General features: G+C 34.6%; 1 protein-coding gene across 2 annotated transcripts; it reads right to left on the reverse strand.

The window, feature by feature from the left end:
* Positions 1-763: 763 nt before the first annotated feature.
* On the reverse strand, positions 764-16,822 carry LOC145688904 (uncharacterized). 2 transcript variants are annotated; one of them, XM_081763075.1, is made up of 4 exons: positions 16,770-16,822; positions 7,025-7,162; positions 5,705-5,832; positions 764-2,331 (listed from the first exon to the last, which is right to left on the reverse strand). In XM_081763075.1, the coding sequence occupies exons 1-4, from the start codon at positions 16,777-16,779 to the stop codon at positions 2,164-2,166; spliced, it is 444 nt and encodes a 147-aa protein (XP_081619201.1). In that variant the 5' UTR covers positions 16,780-16,822; the 3' UTR covers positions 764-2,163. The 2 variants fall into 2 exon arrangements, with proteins under 2 accessions (XP_081619201.1, XP_081619202.1); XM_081763076.1 differs by lacking the exon at positions 16,770-16,822 and adding an exon at positions 16,144-16,311 and having other exon boundaries at positions 766-2,331.
* Between the last annotated feature and the right edge of the window lie 2,833 nt (positions 16,823-19,655).

Here is a 19,655-nt window from a genome sequence, read left to right on the forward strand (position 1 = left end):
GTAGTTCTTTAGTGTAGCGCTGAATTTTTGATAACCCTGAACTGTCAGCTGCCACGTTGTTTTTTTTTCATTGGCAACAACTTACCGTACAAATGGCGCAAAATTCAAATCTTGCCTGAATTTTGGAACACTCATTATAAAGTTTTTACGCTAATCTTGTTAGCATCTCTGAAAAAGCTAGTGATGGAGTTATCCGTGGCCTATATGCATATTTTTCTTTACGCAGAAATAGTTAAAGTATTTTTTAACTTTCGCCGTACAACCCAACCATAAAAACTGTTAAGATGAAAGAGGGTTCTAGCAGCAGAAGCTCTTCTATTCCTTTCACATATTTTTCTTTGTCTAGTCTATTAATTTTGGAAGAAATTAAACATGTTTTTAGCTTGTTCCTTGTAGATAATATTCACATGAAGGAATGTATTCAGGAATTTTGTATGATTTACACTGTCTCTATGCAATTATATCTCCCCATTCACTAGATACGGCGAGTTTGACACATTCTATTAATTTTTGTGGCACCCGAAGAGGAAGGCAGGGTGGGGCCCAGGCCCCCCTGGCTCACTACAATGTATACGTAATATAGCAAACCACGTATATTAAATACCAGAAATACCAAACGTAATGTAGCAACCATTAAGATGGACCCCCCACAGTAGATCATTTTTTCGGGCACCCCTGCCTTCCTGTGTATAGACCTATCTGGTGCAGCAAAATATTGCATAATAGGCTAAGTTTTAAATTTTATTTAAACATTTAATCTTACAAGTCATAAAACCTTCTTTCAGGAAATGTAACGAATATGTACAGGATCTCAAGTTATGATTAAGCAATTGAAGTTAAAATAACTCATGTTTTTATACGTTTTATTTGTTTAATGGGGAAATTGTAAAAATATTACAATTTAGATCATATAAAACTAAGATGTATGTTACAGTAAGTTATATTTTTGGGCGACGATGAAGAAAACCTGCACCTAATTATCCAGCCAACAGTATCGCTAAATTTTAATATAATTTATTGAACAATTATAAACAAAACTGATATTCTGTACAATAATCTTTCAATAGTTCAAGTTTTCTAAAATATAAATTTACTGACGAAATCAAAATAACAGAATATTAATTATTGTCCGTAACTAATTATTGTGTGATCGAGAATAAATATAATGATTATTGTAGTTTTTCTATTTCTATTAGCTATTGTTTCGGTTCAATGAAGGAAATCGTTTAGTTTTTGACTTTCAAAGCTCATTTAATAGTAACGAAAATGTTTGATAAAAATTGAACACATAAAACTATAACAAATGGAAAATTTATTTTATTAAAATTTACAGCGCTTGTATAATTTCTAAATAATCTATTGTAAATTACCTTTCTGATATTAAAAATGTTGAATGTTTCCTCATAAATCAGTTCATTTTTTTTCTAAATTTTGTTTACACAGCTAATGTAAAGTTAGATTATTTCTTCGATTACGATTGCAAATATCTTAAACCAATGTAAAATATAAATGAATAATATAGCTAGAAAGATTTTAATTTAAAGTAATAAATATAGTAAACTATTTTAACAATTTGTTACAATAGAATCTTTAAAAGAACATGTTCTTAAGTATATTGACAAATTAGACATAAAAGTAATACTGAACGTATATTAAGATTAGAAACATAGAAGTTCGTTATAGATTCTTAATGTAAATAAAGAGAAAACATATGTAACTAATTTCATATTGTTGTGGACAAGTTGTTTTCACAGAACATGCACAATCTGAATTTTATCCGTGAGAGTAAATTTTTCTCTGAATACCAAAGTTACAAACAGAAACTCCAATGCGTGTCTCAAAGCAACAAGTCAAAGAAATGCATAATTGCCAAGATATCATCATAAAAACTGGTCTAAATTGTGTGTTATACATATAGGACGGAATTTTAGTGTATCATTCTCTGCACTACTCATTCTGCTTATACTCCTCGACAACACTATATCATACCTTAATCAAGTGCGTCTAATGGTACAAAGAGGAAACTGTAAACTATTGTCCAGTTTTTTAGACATATTCATGGCTATATCGAAAGACCATAAACGATAACAATTAGACCATAAGTAATACAAAAATAAGTACAAATTTAATTTATGGTTGTTGAATACGGAAATTAATTATTACTTAAAAAGGGCAACAAAGACCCTGAATATGACGAAGTGTAATAACAGAACCATCCACTGTAACGCTACCAGTGTTAGAAAGTTCAGCTATCTGAAGACGATTCAATCCAAAATTTTTGGCCACCCAAACATATAGTTTTGGACCAAAATCTTCTGGTGGATTCAACTCCTGTAATGAAATAAAAATTTGTATGAAATTAATAGAACAAATCTATCATTATTCATTAACTGATGTAAAGAAGAGCACAATATGTTTTAATCAAAATCAAAGTGTAGGAAATGTAATTGAGCTTTTTATTTCCCAAAATAAGTAACAAAATAGGAAGTTCAAGTTGAATTTAAACTTCCTACAAAGTTACTAAGCCAAAAATTGTATTAATATATCTCATACATCACTTTCGTCCGATAATTACGATTAAATGGGAAAAAATAATAAACATAACTTGTACAATTGCATGTATTTTTAAAATATCAGTATGAGTTTGAAATTAGTTTAAGCGGTTGCAAGCTTTCTTAATTGTAGTACTAATATGAACAGCTTCACTTTTATTTGATAGTGTTAGTTGTACAGATTATACTATTAATGAACAATATGTATCATATATATGAACATTATATATATTTATCAACATCTATAATATTATTCACCCTCTTTATAAGACAAATGAATTCTTTAACACCAAGAGGTGTAAAATTACATTTCATCACCAGTCGTTAGGGCTTATGTTTGCCATCTTCATTTCATTTTCTATCAAAATGTAACAATTTATTTGCACAACTATTAAAACAACATTTATACACTCTCTTGAAAGTAACAAAAATGGATTATGTAAAATACCTATTGTGTTCTGCAAGACATATTATAAATGTAAATTTGGTTTGAGCCTTGAAGAAGAAATATATTTGGTCTAGGAATTAATTCGTGCGGTTGGTACGCACACATTGAAGCTGTAGTACAAACACAAAATACATAAATACCTTAAGAAAAATATTGTCCATCGCTAGCCACCACTTTCGCCCATCTGTCAGGCAATGTACGGATTCCGTGGCGAAAGAAGTCCTCATCCTTGGAAGCGATCCAGTCAGAGACCCATGTTTCGATATCTTCTGAAGAAGTAAACCGCTGTCCAATCAAATCGTTGTTCATGCAATCGAACAAGTAGTAGTCCGAAGGAGCAACGTCTGGTGAATACGGCGGGTGGGGTAAAACTTCCCATCCGACATTTTCTAAATAGGTTTTGACCGGTTTTGCGACATGTGGGCGAGCGTTATCATGTTGAACAATAAGTTTATCATGTCTGTTCTCCCATTCTGGTCGTGTTCTGGCCAGAGCTTGCTTCAAACGCATTAATTGTCGTCGATAACGTTCTCCAGTCATAGTTTCACCCGGTTGCAGCAGCTCATAGTACACCACACCTTTCATATCCCACCATATGCACAGCATAACCTTTGCACAGTGAATATCTCGTTTTGGTTGTGATGGACCTGGTTCACCTGGTTTCACCCAGGCCTTTTTTCGTTTAGGGTTCTCGTAATGGATCCACTTCTCATCATCCGTAATAATTCGATGCAGAAACCCCTTTCTGCTCTGTCGTTGAAGCAGCAATTCGCAAATGGTTTTTCGTCTTTCAACGTCTCTGTCTTTCAATTCATGTGGAACCCAATGTGACATCTTTTGAATCATTCCCATGGCTTTCAAGCGTTTGGAGACTGTTGTTTGATCAACGCCTAATGCTGCTGCAAGTTGTTCCTGCGTTTGACACGAATCCTGCTCGAGCAATGCTGTCAATTCTTCGTCTTGAAATTTTTTTGGCTGTCCAGCTCGCTCTTGGTCTGCCAAGCCGAAATCACCACTTCTAAACCGTGCAAACCACTTCTGACACGTTCGCTCAGCTAGAGCATGGTCACCATACACTTCCACCAAAATACGATGACTTTCAGTCTCACTTTTCTGCATGTTAAAGTAATGCAGCAGGACACCCCGCAAAAACACTTTATCAGGCACAAATTGCGCCATGTTCACTTAACTACAAACTGGTGTTGTTGACGCTTTAATCCACTGCCCTATACTACGAACGATACGCGATGACAGGGGTTTGCAACACATGTGTGGATACACGGAACTGTGGGACGCTCCGTTCGTTGCGCCATCTCTTGTCCACCCGCACGAATTAATTCCTAGACCAAATAGTTTTTATACTACTACTGAGCCTATTTTGAGTATTGCTTTATTTCAGGGAAGAGAAAGTCTGATATTAACACATTTAATTTAACATTTTAGAAATTTGAAGTTTAAATCCTTAATTTCTCAGAATTCATAATCTGAGATTTCTGAGGATTCTGTATTATATCAAAATCTGGAAGAAAAGTTGAAATCATGCTACCTGAATCACCAACACATATGTTATGCCTTCTACAATTAATTTTCGTTTTCAAAATGATACGCATATAAGTGGAAAGAATCAACTTCTTCCATAATTGTGCATTTAGTTTTTATTTAGAGCTATAAATAAATTTTACCACGGAAAGGTTATTAGTATGATATGTACCCTATCTGACCAAAAGTATCCGGACATGGGAGAACAACATTGTCCAGAGTTGTCTAGAGTTGGGAGAACAACATTGTCAGAATGTCCAGAAACTTCTTAGAGTCCATGTTTCCCACAATACGAACTAAGGGACCCAGTACAAACCATGAAAAACACTCCCACACCATGACGCTGCCAGCACTAAATTTTAAAATAAGCACAATGCATTCATTGCAGAGCGCTCGCCGGGTATCTACCACACCCAGACCCATCCATCGGACTGCCAAGTTGTATACCGGGATTCATCACTCCACAGAACATGTTTCCACATGAACACGAACAGTCCTGCTGTTAGCACTAACGCCTGATGCACTTTGAAACTCCTGTGTGATTTCTACTAACGAGGAGTTGCGACTTTGTTTCATTCCACGTTTGAGCGTTCTTTGACTGCGTTCAGTAAGTATTTTCTGCCTGCCACTTCTTTTGTTGGTCGTTTCATTGTCTCGACGTTTCCACTTCATAATTACATCCTCCGCAGTGGATTTCGGTCACTGTAGCATGTCCGCAATTTGACGAACAGATTTCCCACCGCGGTGGCATCCCACTATCACGCCAGGATCAAAGTCACTGATCTCCGTAGACTTACTCATTGTATCACGATCACATCACTGTGACCTCCCATAGTACTACCGATACTGTTCTCACTTTCAGTCACGCGCCACTTGACGTCACCGGCCTGATCCACTTCTTCGGAGAGGTGTCCGGATACTTTTGGCCAGATATGGTAGCCACTATACAGTATGTGCTCCTGAGACAAAGTTGGAACATATCTTCTACTTTAGATTAGAAGTTGTTTATTGTACTCTGAAAGATCTATTGATTACAAAAGTTTCATGTATGCAGAACATTTCACGCTAACACAAGAAGCAAAGGAAAAATTCAGCCTTCGTACACTTAGGGACAGCCTAACTGTGGTTTTCACACCTTTAATTTTGAACACTGAATCGTACTTACATTTAGAAAGTCCATTATTGATTCAGAGGAAGCTGGTAGAAAAGGATAATCTACTGACTCTTCATCGTTCGGCAAATAAAGCAATTTGTTGTAGCTTTGCAATGTGTATTTCAAGAGAATAAATTGTTCTGAAACATAAGTAATAATATGAAATAAAAGTGTTCCGTTAGTTACTTATATATTTCTGGAAAGGAAAGCGAATCTAAACATTATAGGCGTAAATAAATATGAGAATAAAGTAGAAAAATACAGCAACTTGCATTATTAAAACATTTCTGAGAAATGAATAGAATAAATTTGTCAACATTCATTAACGAATGAAAAAAACATATTCTAGAGTTTAAGCAAAATCAACGTTAAAAAATTTAACCTGAACTCAATTTGGCAAAAATAAAGAAACTGAGCACACTGAAATATTACTTTATACTTCCTAGCAATGTGTTAATTGCATTGGATATATACAGTTTAATATAATGTTGCAAGAAAATAGGTTTGGTAATGAATTGGTATATGAACAATTTAAGTAACATTTTCATAAGGCACTCAACACCTCAGTGGTTTTCATGTTCTTTAGAAAATTAATTCAATTGCTCTTGAATGACAAGTGAATTATAAACAAATCGTTGATTTGAGAAACGTCATAAGTCAATAATGTCAATAATGCCATTAAGTCAATGATTTGTAACGTTTCTCAACTCAGGGACATTTGTTGCAGCTCGATATTGCACGAATTAGTAGCGTGACTTCTGACATGTCACAACAAAACGGTCTAGCTACCCTTTAAATATCAAAGTTGTATGTAAACTCATTTTCGGCATAGGCTAACTTACGACGTTTCTCAATTCAGCGATTCAAACAGTGACAATCGCATTTGGCTTGTTTCACTATATATCACACAAGATAGCTGAAAAACAAGTTTTACTTGAAATCAAGAGCTAAAATTGATACCATTTTATTTAAACATCTTTGCAAATTGGAAGTGAATATTCCATGTAGTATTTAAGAGGACGCAACTTTCACACGAAGAAAACGTTTCAGTTTTAATTGAGGGGGTGAGCGCAACAGTGGTCTAGCCCACATTTTTAAAAATGGAGAAAAATCAAGTTAAACTTAAACACATGTGATTTTTTGTACAATGTATATATGTACAATGTATGACACATTCAACCACTTGTGCTTGCTTTTGGTATATTACACAAAAAACACATATGTTTAACTTGATTTTTCTCCATTTTTAAAAATGTGGGTTAGACCATTGTTGCGCTCAACCCCTCAATTTCAAATTGGATATCTCATTTGCAATTAGAGTTTAGTACATACCTTGCTGCCCCAACGAATCAAAAAATGCTTGATATGTTGAAGGAGGATCCCGTTCTGAATACTCTCCATTTACTGACGTCAGAATCCCAACAACAAAAAGAAACAAATAGAGTGATCCTTTATGTGTCATTTTAAAATCTGAAAACAAGAAGACCAGCATTAAACTTATAACTAACTCTATGGCCTATGGAACCCGGAGGTTCAGTGCCGCGTTCACAAAAGCTCTCCACAGACTTCTATCCTTAGATAATTGCATCCAGTTTCTACTTTGTATTCCAATCTCTGCGAGATCCATCTTAATATTGTCCTCCCATCTGCGCCTAGGTCTTCCTAATGGTCGTTTTCCTATGGGTCTACCAGTCAAGACTTTGAAAGCGTTTCTACTTTCTTCCATTCTAGCTACATGACCTGCCCACCTAAGCCTCCTAGACTTGACGACCCTAACAATGTTGGGTAAACCGTATAAACTATGTAGTTCCTCGTTATGAAGCTTCCGCCATTCCCCATTCTCGTTCCTCTTGGGTCCGAATATTCTTCTCAGGATCCTGTTCTCAAATACTTTCAGTCTATGTTCTTCCCTCAGAGTAAGCGACCATGTTTCGCAACAATACAGAACAACAGGCATGATTATCGTTTTATATATTTTAAGCTTCAAATTCCTCGACAGAATTCGCGACGACAAGAGATTTTGAACCGAATAGTAACACGAATTCCCTGCTTTTAGTCGACATTTAATTTCTTCGTGAATATGATTTTCGTCTGTTAATATTGATCCTAAATATTTGAAAGTAAACTGAGACTATTCAATATGTTGTCTTTATAGTATGACAAAGTAACAAAATATGTGTTTAACATTTAAATTTTTTTAAATTTAGTTAAAAATTAAAATTAATATTACTACATGTCATTACAAAAAATAAGTAGAAATAATGATACATAAGTAATAATAATAATAATAATAATAATAATAATAATAATAATAATAATAATAATAATAATAATAATAATAATAATAATAATAATAATAATTTTAACAGGTTTTTATTATTGTTCTATTAATACTTATTTAAAATTAAACGTATTCCGCCTTATGCAGAGTCGTTTTGTCATATGATTAGCGTCATACTAAAGGCCTGACTACTGAAGGAAACATGTTAGTCGAACTCTCTAGTATGGCACAAATCACGCGTCAGAAGGACTCTGCATAAGGCCCATTATTTCTACGGCAGCCTTCATAAAATAATAGAAATATATATTCAGTTCCCAGAAAATTATAACTATAATGGCTTAACTGATATTAAATCAGTAAATTGAGATCTTCTTATGCTCTAAGATTTAACAAATCAATATGTTGTGATGGTATCGTTGGTTTACGATGAAGAGTTAGTTACAAAGGGAATAGGTAATACTCACACAGAAAAATACAACAGTATTAAGCTCAAAAAGAGATTTATTATAAATTTAATATCAACGATTACTATGTTATTGGTTATTTATTTGGAGTAAGCGATCTGCTCAGCAGCGATGATATATGAGATGTGGACTTGACAGATTAATGGAGATCCGAACCACATGAGCTCACATCGGATATTCAACTCGGGTCTCTCGCGCGTAAAGAGCAGTTCATTATTATGCAATTTCTAATTATATTTCTTCTATTAGAATGCACGTAATTTAACAAGGATGTCATATTAGTATATTCACCTGTGATTTGGGATAATTTTACTTTAAAAATTACAATCCAGTGAACTCATAAAATAATAAATTCTAATACAATGTGTTCTTCACTTGCAAAATAATGTGTAGAACATTTTTTTAGGCAACCCTTCAATTGCCTTCCTTTTCTCGGGCTATCTATCATATTCAGAAATTAATTCATCTACATATATGAATATACCTCAAATCTAACGAAGGTGTCACAAACACGACATAATATGGCAAAGTAACCAGCAGTTAATGTTATTAAATGTCAAAGTGTCTGATTTTTAAAATCTGTTCAATTCAAACGCAAATGTGAACTATCTCCTAAAGTAAAATATCAAATATAGTTATATTCATAATTAAATAAACACGGTAGAAAACAATTATGAAGGCGTATTAAAGTTCAACTTTACTGAAGTTTTTGTTTTTTGTTTTTTGTGTATTTCAAAGTCTATAAACAGTTTTCTATAATCATTTAATATTTCATTGTGTCTTTCGTCATTAAATATTATTCATATATCATTATAGTAATCCTTATTAACCATATTAATCATTAAATATTTCACATTTCATCACCATCACCATCAGCACATGTATTCTGACAGTATTGGCAGGTCATTTGCTGCAACTGAAAAGTTTCCATGCTCCACGTTCTTCAGCTAACCTCTTCGTCTTCATGTATGATTTCTTTGTTTTGATATCGTACATTAATTGTAGTCTCCTTCGCTCCCTCCTTCTCTTTCCTGTCAACATACCGTCTGGCACGTCACTCATACTACGGTCACTTCTAAGCTAATATCCCAACCAGTTTCTCTTCCTCTTCATAATATCTAAAATTGTTTTCTTCTCCTCCACTATTTCTAACACCCTCTCATTCGTTTTGTACTCGACCCAGGTAATTCTCTCCATTCTTCTTCACACCCACATTTCGAAGCTTCCAGTCGGATTTCATCAATTGTGCGTAATGTCCATATTTCTGACCCATACAGCACAATAGTCCACACGAAGCACTTCATGAATCTTTTCCTCAACTCTTTATTCAAGGTCAAGCAAAATAGTATTTTCTTTCTTCTAAAGGCTTCTTTCGCTATTCCTATCCTTGCATTTATTTCACGTCCACATTTCATATCAAGACTAATAATACTACCCAGGTATCGACTTCACAGCCCTTCCTCACGTTTTCTAACATCTTATTGATTTTCTCTTCATATTCTGCAACAAGCGCCATACCATCTGCAAAGCGTATACACTTAATCATTCTACCTCCTACTGAAATGCCGTCTTCATTTTGTAGATTCTTTTTCACCATCTCTTCTAGATAGATATTAAATAATGTAGACAAGAGACAGCATCCCTGTTGAACTCCCCTTCCAATTGCACTTTCCTCTGTCATTTCCTCACCTATTCTAACACTTAATTGTTGATTTATATATAAGTTTCTTATGAGTTTTCGCTCTTTCTATTCCAACCAAACCTTCTTTAGAACTCTTAACAATTCCCAAATGATGCGGTCAAAAGCCTTTTCTAGATCAAAAAATACCCCATAGACCTACACTTCTTTCCCTTTTTCTATAAACCTTTCACCGATTACCCTTAAGAATTCAATTCCATCTCTTGTGCCCTTACCTCTCCTGAACCCAACTGTTCCTCCTCATCTTCCATACAACCTTCTGTTCAGAATTCGAAGCAAAATTTTTGCTGCATGAAATATGAGACTAATAGTTCTATAATCCTCACATCTCTTTGGGTTCGACTTTTTAGCCCTCGGTATCATGATTGTTTTCAAGAAGTCTTCTGGCCACTCTCCTGTTCTGTATTTCATTGCACAGTCAGAACAATTGAATAGGTCATTGCAGAAAGGACACATGTTCTGTATTATTAGTATAGAACATGTGCCCTTTCTGCAATGACCGATTCAATTCTTTCTTGCCCTTGTCTCTCATATTCTTAAATAATTCGATTGATGTATTATCTATCTCGGTTGCCTTTTCATTCTTAATCTCGGTTGACGTTCTCAAACTCATCCCAAAGAATACTTAAACACTTTATCATTCTCGCCTACTTCATTTTCTACATCTAGGCCACATGGTCTATTCCTACTCTCATATAAGTCCTCAACATATTATTTCCGTCTTTCTAAGACTTTACTTATCTCGTTGACTATCTTCCCATTCTTATTTTCTACTTTCATTGTAATACCCCTTTATTTCCTCCGAAGTTCCATAGATTTCTCCTCCTTGTACATTTCCTAATATTTCTCAACTCTTGCTAATTCTTCCATGTTCTCGCATTTTCTTTTGTAAAATTCTTCTCTTGCTCGCTCTGTTTTCCTTCGCAACTCGTGGTTTATCTTCCTGTACATTTTTCTGTCCTCTTTTGTATCAACCTGTTTCCCCATATTCCTTTCCCTCATTTTCTGCATTTGTTCTGTAACCCTTGGTTTCTTAGCAGTTTTTTGTTCGAGATAACCTACTACTTCTTTTGCAGCCTGCTACCTGCACCTATCATTTCCTCGAATTTCTTCGTATTTTTCTTCGAATTTCTCAACTAAAAGATTTCTTACTTCCTCGTGTTTCAACTTTTCAGTATTCAACATCTTGTTGCCAACTTTTCTTCTACCTACATTTTTCAATTGAATATTCACTTCGGCTAGCACAAGGTTATGATCAGAGAACATATCAGTCCCGGGGAGGGTCTTCGCGTTCTTCAAGCTATTCTGATGTCTGTCCTGAATCATAACATAGTCTATCTGATATCCTTCGTCGTCCATGGGGAATTTCCATGTTTATTTTCTTTTCTTGTCTTGATTGAACCACGTGTTCTCAATTACTAGTGAATTCTGTCTACAGAAATTGACCAGTCCCTCTCCACTTTCATTTCTTTCGCCTAATAAACCATGTTTCTATACGGCTCTACCTTCCTGTAAGCGCACTTGCCTTCAGATAGTGATAGGTTTTATATTCTTCTTTCCTTTAAAGTAAATATACATAGTTTTAAGTATAAAATAACAATCAATAAAATTTAATTGCTTATATAAGGTAAATTCGTTTTGGTTGAATCTAGTTTGTCTTTCTTCTGTGTTAAAATGACTATGCCATAGCGATGCAAAATGCATAAAAAATTTAAAAGTTTGTTTGCTAATATAATGGTATACTCGTTGGAACGTGAAAGCTGCTACCTACTTTAACATAATCCCGATTCCGACAAAGACCGATAGATAGAACTATTAAATTAGTATGTGATATCATTATAAAAGCCACATAAATTGTATAGAATACTTTTCTTCAACTAAATAAAGATGGATTCGAGGGTTTTTCTGTTTAAGTGTGAAACACACATATCAATGCAATTATTTTTTTAATAGTACCATATAAAATTAATTAGTACTTTGAACTTACACAAACGTCGAGAAATCCAACAACCAGGATGCAGGTTGCAGGAAGTTATAGCTCTGATTGAATGAGTGTTCCAGTCAATTTTTGATACAATTTTTACATACACGGAGTGAACCATTTATCTTGATACGATCTTGTAATTTTTAAACTAGTAGAGATAAACGCTGTACCATGCAAATATTGGCAGGAGACCACTGGCATACTTTACAATACCACAACGTTAACACAGCTACCAACCCAACATAAAGTTGTTATTTTTTCAAATGACACTACATAGATTATTATATATTCCAAATCTACATGTCCAACGAAAACTTAAAATATCACATTTGATATTCAGTGTGCAAATTAAGAACATTACAATATCACGAACACTCAAATTTTAGTGACCTCTTCAGCAGTAATAACGCAAGTAAGAGGGACTGGTCAAAATATTTTAGCTTCCAATTCAATAGTCATGATTTCACGGATTTCAAATGAATACGAACAAAGTTACAAGAGATTGAAAATCTGACTTGTTTTCCAAAGCCTTTATTTCGAAAAACTGTTTAGATAAGTACCTCATCCAATCGCAGAGACAGTTTTCAGTAGATGTGTATATCTTAATGTCGTTTGCAGCAATTTGATATCTTAAATCATTTAAAAATATTCTAAACACTAGTAAAGTTTGTAACACTGTTCAAAATTATGTAATTTCGAGAACTTGTATTATGTAATTTCGAGAAACTATTGTTGAGATGTTATAGAAGCAAAGGTAAGCAAAAACCGTCTTTAAAAAGTTTTCACAAACATGCCATTCTAAGCAATGTAGCAATTTTTACTATTTTTCCATATCTCCGGAATGATTAAAGATACCAAATTGCTGTGACAGTCATAGTGATCTTTATATCTATTCAAAACCAATTATATAATTGAATGTAACACTTACCTAAATACCTTTTCGAAATAAAGTCCTTTGAAGAAACTCAAATTTTTAATTTTTCGTAACTTTATTTCTACTTGCTCGAATGCGTCATATGATTACCGTAGTATTTAACACTAGGGTATTTTAAATATACATTGCATTATCCGTCTCATTTGCGTTATTACTGTTTTAAAAACCCTAAAATTTGGTTGTTTTTCGATGTTAATCATACTGTAGTGTCCTTAGTTTGCAATACTGCATAAGGAAGTGTGCTATTGTAAGTTTTCATTTACTACATAGATTTGAAATATGTAGTGCCGTGTGAAGAAAAATACAACTTTATGTTGGGTTGACAACGCTGTTAACTTGATTGTATTGCATTATATGTCAAAAAGTTCCTGCAATTGATATTTGCACAGTACGGAATTTCAGCGTTTTGTATTTATTAGTTTAAACATTACAAAGGTATATCAAGATTCAAGATAAATGATCCACCTTCTACCTTAAGCGATTTAGCCTAGGCGTTGATCTATCAGACAGTCAGGACTTCTATGGGTATATAGAGAGTCCTTACTGGCTGACAATAGATCAACGCCTAAGCTAAATCGCTTGAGGTAGAAACTTGAAATTTGTACAGGGCATATGACTTATGATGAAATATCACACTAAGGAAGACTTTTTGGGAATTCGGCAGGCTTTGAAGGAAAGCGAAGTGGCAATTACTATCTTAAAAATTTCCGTATCTCGGAATCTCTGAAGGTTAGAGATATAAAATTTGGAATATGGACTTCTCATTTAAAATAATTAAACCTGTTTTTCAGTATGTTTTATATTTGACCTAGAAAGGGACAAAATGGGGTGAGAAGGAAAAGGTGGCAGAAATTCACCAAGACTTTGAAAACTTTGGGCCAAGAACCCGTTAAGTCCAAAAAGTTAAAGTGTAAAGGAGAAAGCTTCACAATTGTTTCTGTTCATCCGATTTTCTTCAAACTTGCCACCTATATACTAGAACAAAAATTAATCGAGACGTATTTTTTTTTGTTTCTTTCGGAAAATAGGTTAAGGGGGTAAAAGGCCCCTTTTCAAAAAAAGGGCTCCCTTGACTAAAAGGGACACATTAAAAAAACGAAACTCTGCTGATACAAAGATGACTTCAAAGTAGGAAATACGGTTTTCCCGTTTTTGCGAGAAAAGGGTTGCAGGGGGCAATGCCCCTTCGAAATGACAAAGGACTCTGCACAATCTTAGGGAAATAGAATTTCGGTTTAATTGCTTAAAACCGTGATATGTTCTAGATATTGTGTTCCTGAGAAGAAGTCTCAATGGGCACAACCACAAATCACTGTCCATTTGGCCACTACAGGGACTTTTTTTTTAAAGGCTGAAGCTAACGATGTTATGATGGGATTGCTTGAAACCGTGACATGTTGTAGATATTGTAATCTTGAAAAAAGTCCCAAACCTACAGCCATCAATCAATGACCATTTGGCCACTATAGGGTCACGTTTTTTTTAAAAAAAAAGAAGAAGAAGAAGAAGAGAAGGTAACTTTATTCTGGATTTCTATGGAATTGCTTGAAACCGTGTTTGGTATAGATATTGTGATCCTGAGAAAGTCTCAATTTACACAACCATCCATCACTGATCGTTAGGCCACTACAGGACCACTTAAAAAAAAAAAAAAAAGCTGAACTTATTCTGGATTTCGGTGGAAGTGATGAGAAGATCTTCAACATATCTTAGTTTTACTCAATCTTACCGAAATCCAGAACATCGTTAAATTCGGCTGATTTCAAAAAAGTATCTCGGTAGTTACCAAACGATTAGTGATTTGTGGTTGTGTCCATTGAAACCTTTTCTCAGGATGACAATATCTACTACATATCACGGTTTCTATCATTTTGACCGAAATCCAGAATTATGACAATATCTACAACATATCACGGTTTCTGTCATTTTGACCGAAATCCAGAATACCACTATCTTCGGCTCGGCTGCTTTCAAAACAGTGGCCTGGTAGTGGCCAAACGATCAGTGATTAGTGTTTGTGCCCATTAAGACCTTTTCCAAAGATTACAATATCTACAACATATCACAATTTCAGTCATTTTCACCGAAATCCAGAACATCACTATCTTCGATTGCTTTCAAAAAAGTGGCCTTGTAGTGGCCAAACGGTCATTGAGTGGTAGTTGTGCCCGTTAAGATTTTTCCGCAGGATCACAATATCTACAACATATTACAGTTTCAAGCAATTCCACCGAAATCCAGAATACCGTTACCTTCAGTTCTTCCTTTTTTTCTTTCTTTCTCATTTCTTTAAGTAGCCCTGTCAGTGATTGGTGGTTGTGCTTACTGAGACTTTTTCTCAGGATCACAACATCTACATGTCACACTTTCAGTCACTTTAATCGAAATCCAGAATATCACTATCTTCTGCTACTTTCAAAAAAGTTACCTCGTAGTGGCCAAACGATCAGTGATGTCCATTAAGAAATTTTCTCAGGATCACAATACCTACAATATATCACGGTTTCAGTCATATATATATATATATTTACCGAAATTTAGAATGTCGTGATCTTCGGCTTTTTCTTTTCTTCTCTTTTTTTTTTTTTCAAAAAAAAAGTGGCCCTATTGTAGCCAGACGGTCAGTGATTTGTGGTTGTGCCCATTGAGACTTCTTCTCAGGAACACAATATCTAGAACATATCACGGTTTTAAGCATTTCCACCGACATCCAATTTCCGTAAGAATTGTACAGGATCCTTTGTCATTTCGAAGGGGAGCATTGCCCCCTGCAACCCTTTTCTCGCAAAAACGGCAAAACCCGTATTTCCTACTTTGAAGCCATCTTTGTATCGGCCGAGTTTCATTTCTTTAATGTGTCCCTTTTTATCAAGGGGACCTTTTTTTGAAATGGAGCCTTCTACCCCCCTTAACCTATTTTCCGAAAGAATAAAAAAAAATACGTGTCGATTTATTTTTGGTATGCCAAGACAGCGGTGTGGATTCGTGCAAAGGAAAAACAAATAAATAAACATTTACCATTACATATAATGTTACCTTCCGTAATTAGATGATAAAAGTTATATGAAGAGAATGATGATAATACTTACTTATCAGTGTGTCTCACAAATTGGAACAGGGTGATTACACTTAAGTATCAGTGCACTGCTTATGTATCTGTAGTTGGTACGCTAACTTAAAGTTATATGATGCCTGTGAGACGCTACGGAAGTTTTAAATGCTACTGTTTCTACAATAATTACGATAAGTTTGAATTCTTTTTCTTAACTTACGTTTAAAGTGATAAAGTGCAATGGATAAAAGGATTCCAAGGGCAACTACGAACGGAAGAGATAACTTGTTTAAATAAGATTATTGTTGATCGAGAATCATTTGGTGTCAATTTCATCTTCATCAATCAAAAATGATAAATACTTTAATCCACAAAGATTTAAAATGCCTAATCCTTGCATCCTGGTTACAATACATGCCTTTATTCAATATAGAAAAATGAAAGCGTATAGACCGATAATTAATTATCATCATTGTTTCAAAAATTAATCCACATGAAGATTTTTAGAAGATAAAAAGAAAAGAAAATAATCGAAAATTTGATAATTATCTATAAATGAATCTGCGCAAAACTATTTAGGATTTTAACTTAGATTTACTGCGTATTTACATTGCTAATGCAATTTCTGCAACCATATGCAATATTTTCCTGGAATTGACTTACCTAAGTGCATCTTTACACTATAAGCCAATTAATCCAAGTTCTTATTAAGTGTGTGACTATATCTTCGCGAAATAATGAATAGCCAGAACATTCTAATTTCAAAGGAATAATTTCAACAGGCAAGACTAAAAAATTGGAACACAAACTTCAGCTAATTTCTTTTCCGATTACAAATTTTCCAAGTCATGATGTCATAATGCTTTGTTTGAAGTCATAATACTTAAGAGGAATCTCTTTCATCTATTTAATTTCAGCTTGACCTTAATAGATGACATAAGTAGTTACCAGCATAAAAAGAAATATTCCTTTGTTCAAAGTTGTCCGTGAAATGACGTTCCTATATTTAGAGGATAATGACTGCTTCCAGGGGATTTTGAAATTAGTAATTTCAATTAGGATACGTAGAATGAAATCACAGACAACGATGTAAAACCAGAAACCTACCATTAAGAAAGAGAAATCAGTTATATTCATTTCTAGAAACGAAATTAGCTTGAGGTGATTTTGAGGTGATTTTAGTTTAGCGTCCCGTTCAGCAGCGAGGCTATATGAGACGTGGACCTACTGATTAGCATGGAATCCGAACCACATGAGCTCCCGCCGGAAATCGAACCCGGGTCTCTCACAGGAATTAGCTTAAATTTGGAGCTACATACGAGTATGATAAAGACGAGAAGGAAATTCGGGGTACCTCAACACAACGTGTCAAAAGTGTAGTATAAATTTTATTCAAATTATAACTTTTATTTACAGTTAGTCTCGACTTACGACTGACTTCATTTATGACTAACAAGGGAAGGTCACGAACTGTCTTCGCTGAGATCCGAACAAGACAACTGTGTTTGCATTTGCTATGCTATAACCAGATGAATCCCAAAGGTATACGTGCCACCGGTCGGGATATCGTGAGTTATCACATATTATAAAATTTAAAACCTCAAAAAAGAAAAAATAGCTGGCAGAATGATTTGAACCGGGTTATTTATTCGGAAATGGTTGGTTATATTGAAAGCTCAGCGGACACGTATCCCATTATTTTCAAGGGCACACTCCTTTGATAAAAAAAAGTTTGACCCAAGGTCCTGTGCAGGGTCCCAGACGGCGTAAAACTCAAAAGTTTCAAATGGCAAGGGGGGTTAAGTAGCACATCGTTTTTAAGCTGCTGTGAAATGAAAGAAAACGGAGTAAGTCTCGACTCTCTACGACAACCCTGTGTAAAATGGCGGCGGGTCAAAATGTAAATAAAAACTTAATTGGGAAGTCCATGGCCACCCCTATAAATCGGAAATGGTGAGACAAATGTGAAAACAGGAAAGCACATGTGGCATTATATTCAAAGTAGGCCTACAACGATTTAAAGTAAAAACGTCTTTTTCCAGGACCACATAGAATCACAGGGGGGCCAACTAAAAGTTTCGAAGGCAAGGGGGGTTGAGTAGCGCATCGTTTGAAAGCTTTGTGAAACGAAAGAAGATGAGTTCAGAATGACGAACTCATTTAGATATGATACAAACCAGGGTTGATATGTTTAAAACAAAATATTTAAAACAAGTGTTTAAAACATGTTTAAAACGAGGGCTGTTGTTTTATTCAGTTTGTTTTAAACGTTTTAAACAAATTGTTTTAAACGTGTTTTTTCGATGGTGGTTGAACATGTTTAAAACAATTAAAATATCAGATTGAGTAAGTTAATTTAATTTTCTAACAAACAACCCATCCTTCGCAGGATTTGTGCATGGAGTAAATTACAAGCAGAGTTATATTTTTATTATAACAGCAATTACTGAACAAAATTCTGCACATCAATGTGCGTATAACTAAACGAACAGAAATTCAAATGAAGTATTTCAACATTTCTTAATTTCCAAGAATAACGGAGGTTAAACAAACTATACACTATTCTAAAATCCAAATTCACAAATTCAAAACTTGGGTATTTTTTGATCACTATTATTTCCATAATAATGAAGAGTTCTCACATCATAAGCTAGAAGAAATGCTCTGACAAATACAATACAACTCATAGAAAAGAGCAGTGACTAGCCTACAAGGAGCAAATGACATATTTTAACTAAACAGTTTTCAAGATACATCTCTATCTGCAACATGGGTAGCTAATAATGATTAATGTCTACGGCATAACAACACATAGACGCCCGCCAGGGATTTTAACAAAATGGTATACTCTCACGTTCGGGGCTCTGGTGGCCCCCCTAATTATCACAGAGTCATGAGTTATACACCATTGAAAAGCTTATAGACCACAAATTTCAATGAGGTAACATTCGTGAAATTCCCGCCGCATTCGTAGAAAAAAAACAGACATAAAAGTCATTAAAAATATGAAAATATTGACTTTGCGAGGTCCTGGCAACCCTTGCACTCACCCTACGCTGACAAAATGATGAATGTGTAGGCCACATACTTGTGACAATAATATAAGAAATGGTAGCCATTGCTGCCATTGCGTAATGAATTCGTTTTATGTAGGAAATATTTTCAAAAAAAAAAAAAAAAAAGCGCAGAAAACATTCATTGAATTAGACATTCTCTCCCCTCCTCCACTATAGTACCCGTCCATATGCAAATCATTTTTGCTGCACACATTATGTATACGAACAAGAATTATGCTTCAGTGAAATATATCTTGTGTTATATGGGACCGTCCCGAAAATAAATGTAAATTAACCAAATTTCACCCCCTCTTCCTCTATAAACAACAAGTACACATACAGGTTACTATCATATGGGGGACTACCTCATTGCTTCACATACCAATTTTTATGTATGTATCACAAAGAGGGGAGGAATACCCGTCAAACCCTGATGAAAAAAATTTGATGAAAAATTAAAAAACGAACTTTATCCTCCCTTTCTCGGTTGTAC

The sequence above is a fragment of the Thermobia domestica genome, chromosome 7, assembly GCF_964235325.1.
Source record: "Thermobia domestica chromosome 7, izTheDome1.hap1.1, whole genome shotgun sequence".
NCBI lineage: Eukaryota > Metazoa > Arthropoda > Insecta > Zygentoma > Lepismatidae > Thermobia > Thermobia domestica.

Excerpts from the sequence above, each read along its gene's own strand:
- LOC145688904 (XM_081763075.1), bottom strand. Across the intron at positions 5,833-7,024 it reads TGATTCGTTGGGGCAGCAAG|AACAATTTATTCTCTTGAAA; the intron begins GTATGTACTAAA and ends CTTATGTTTCAG. Across the intron at positions 2,332-5,704 it reads CAATAATGGACTTTCTAAAT|GAGTTGAATCCACCAGAAGA; the intron begins GTAAGTACGATT and ends ATTTCATTACAG.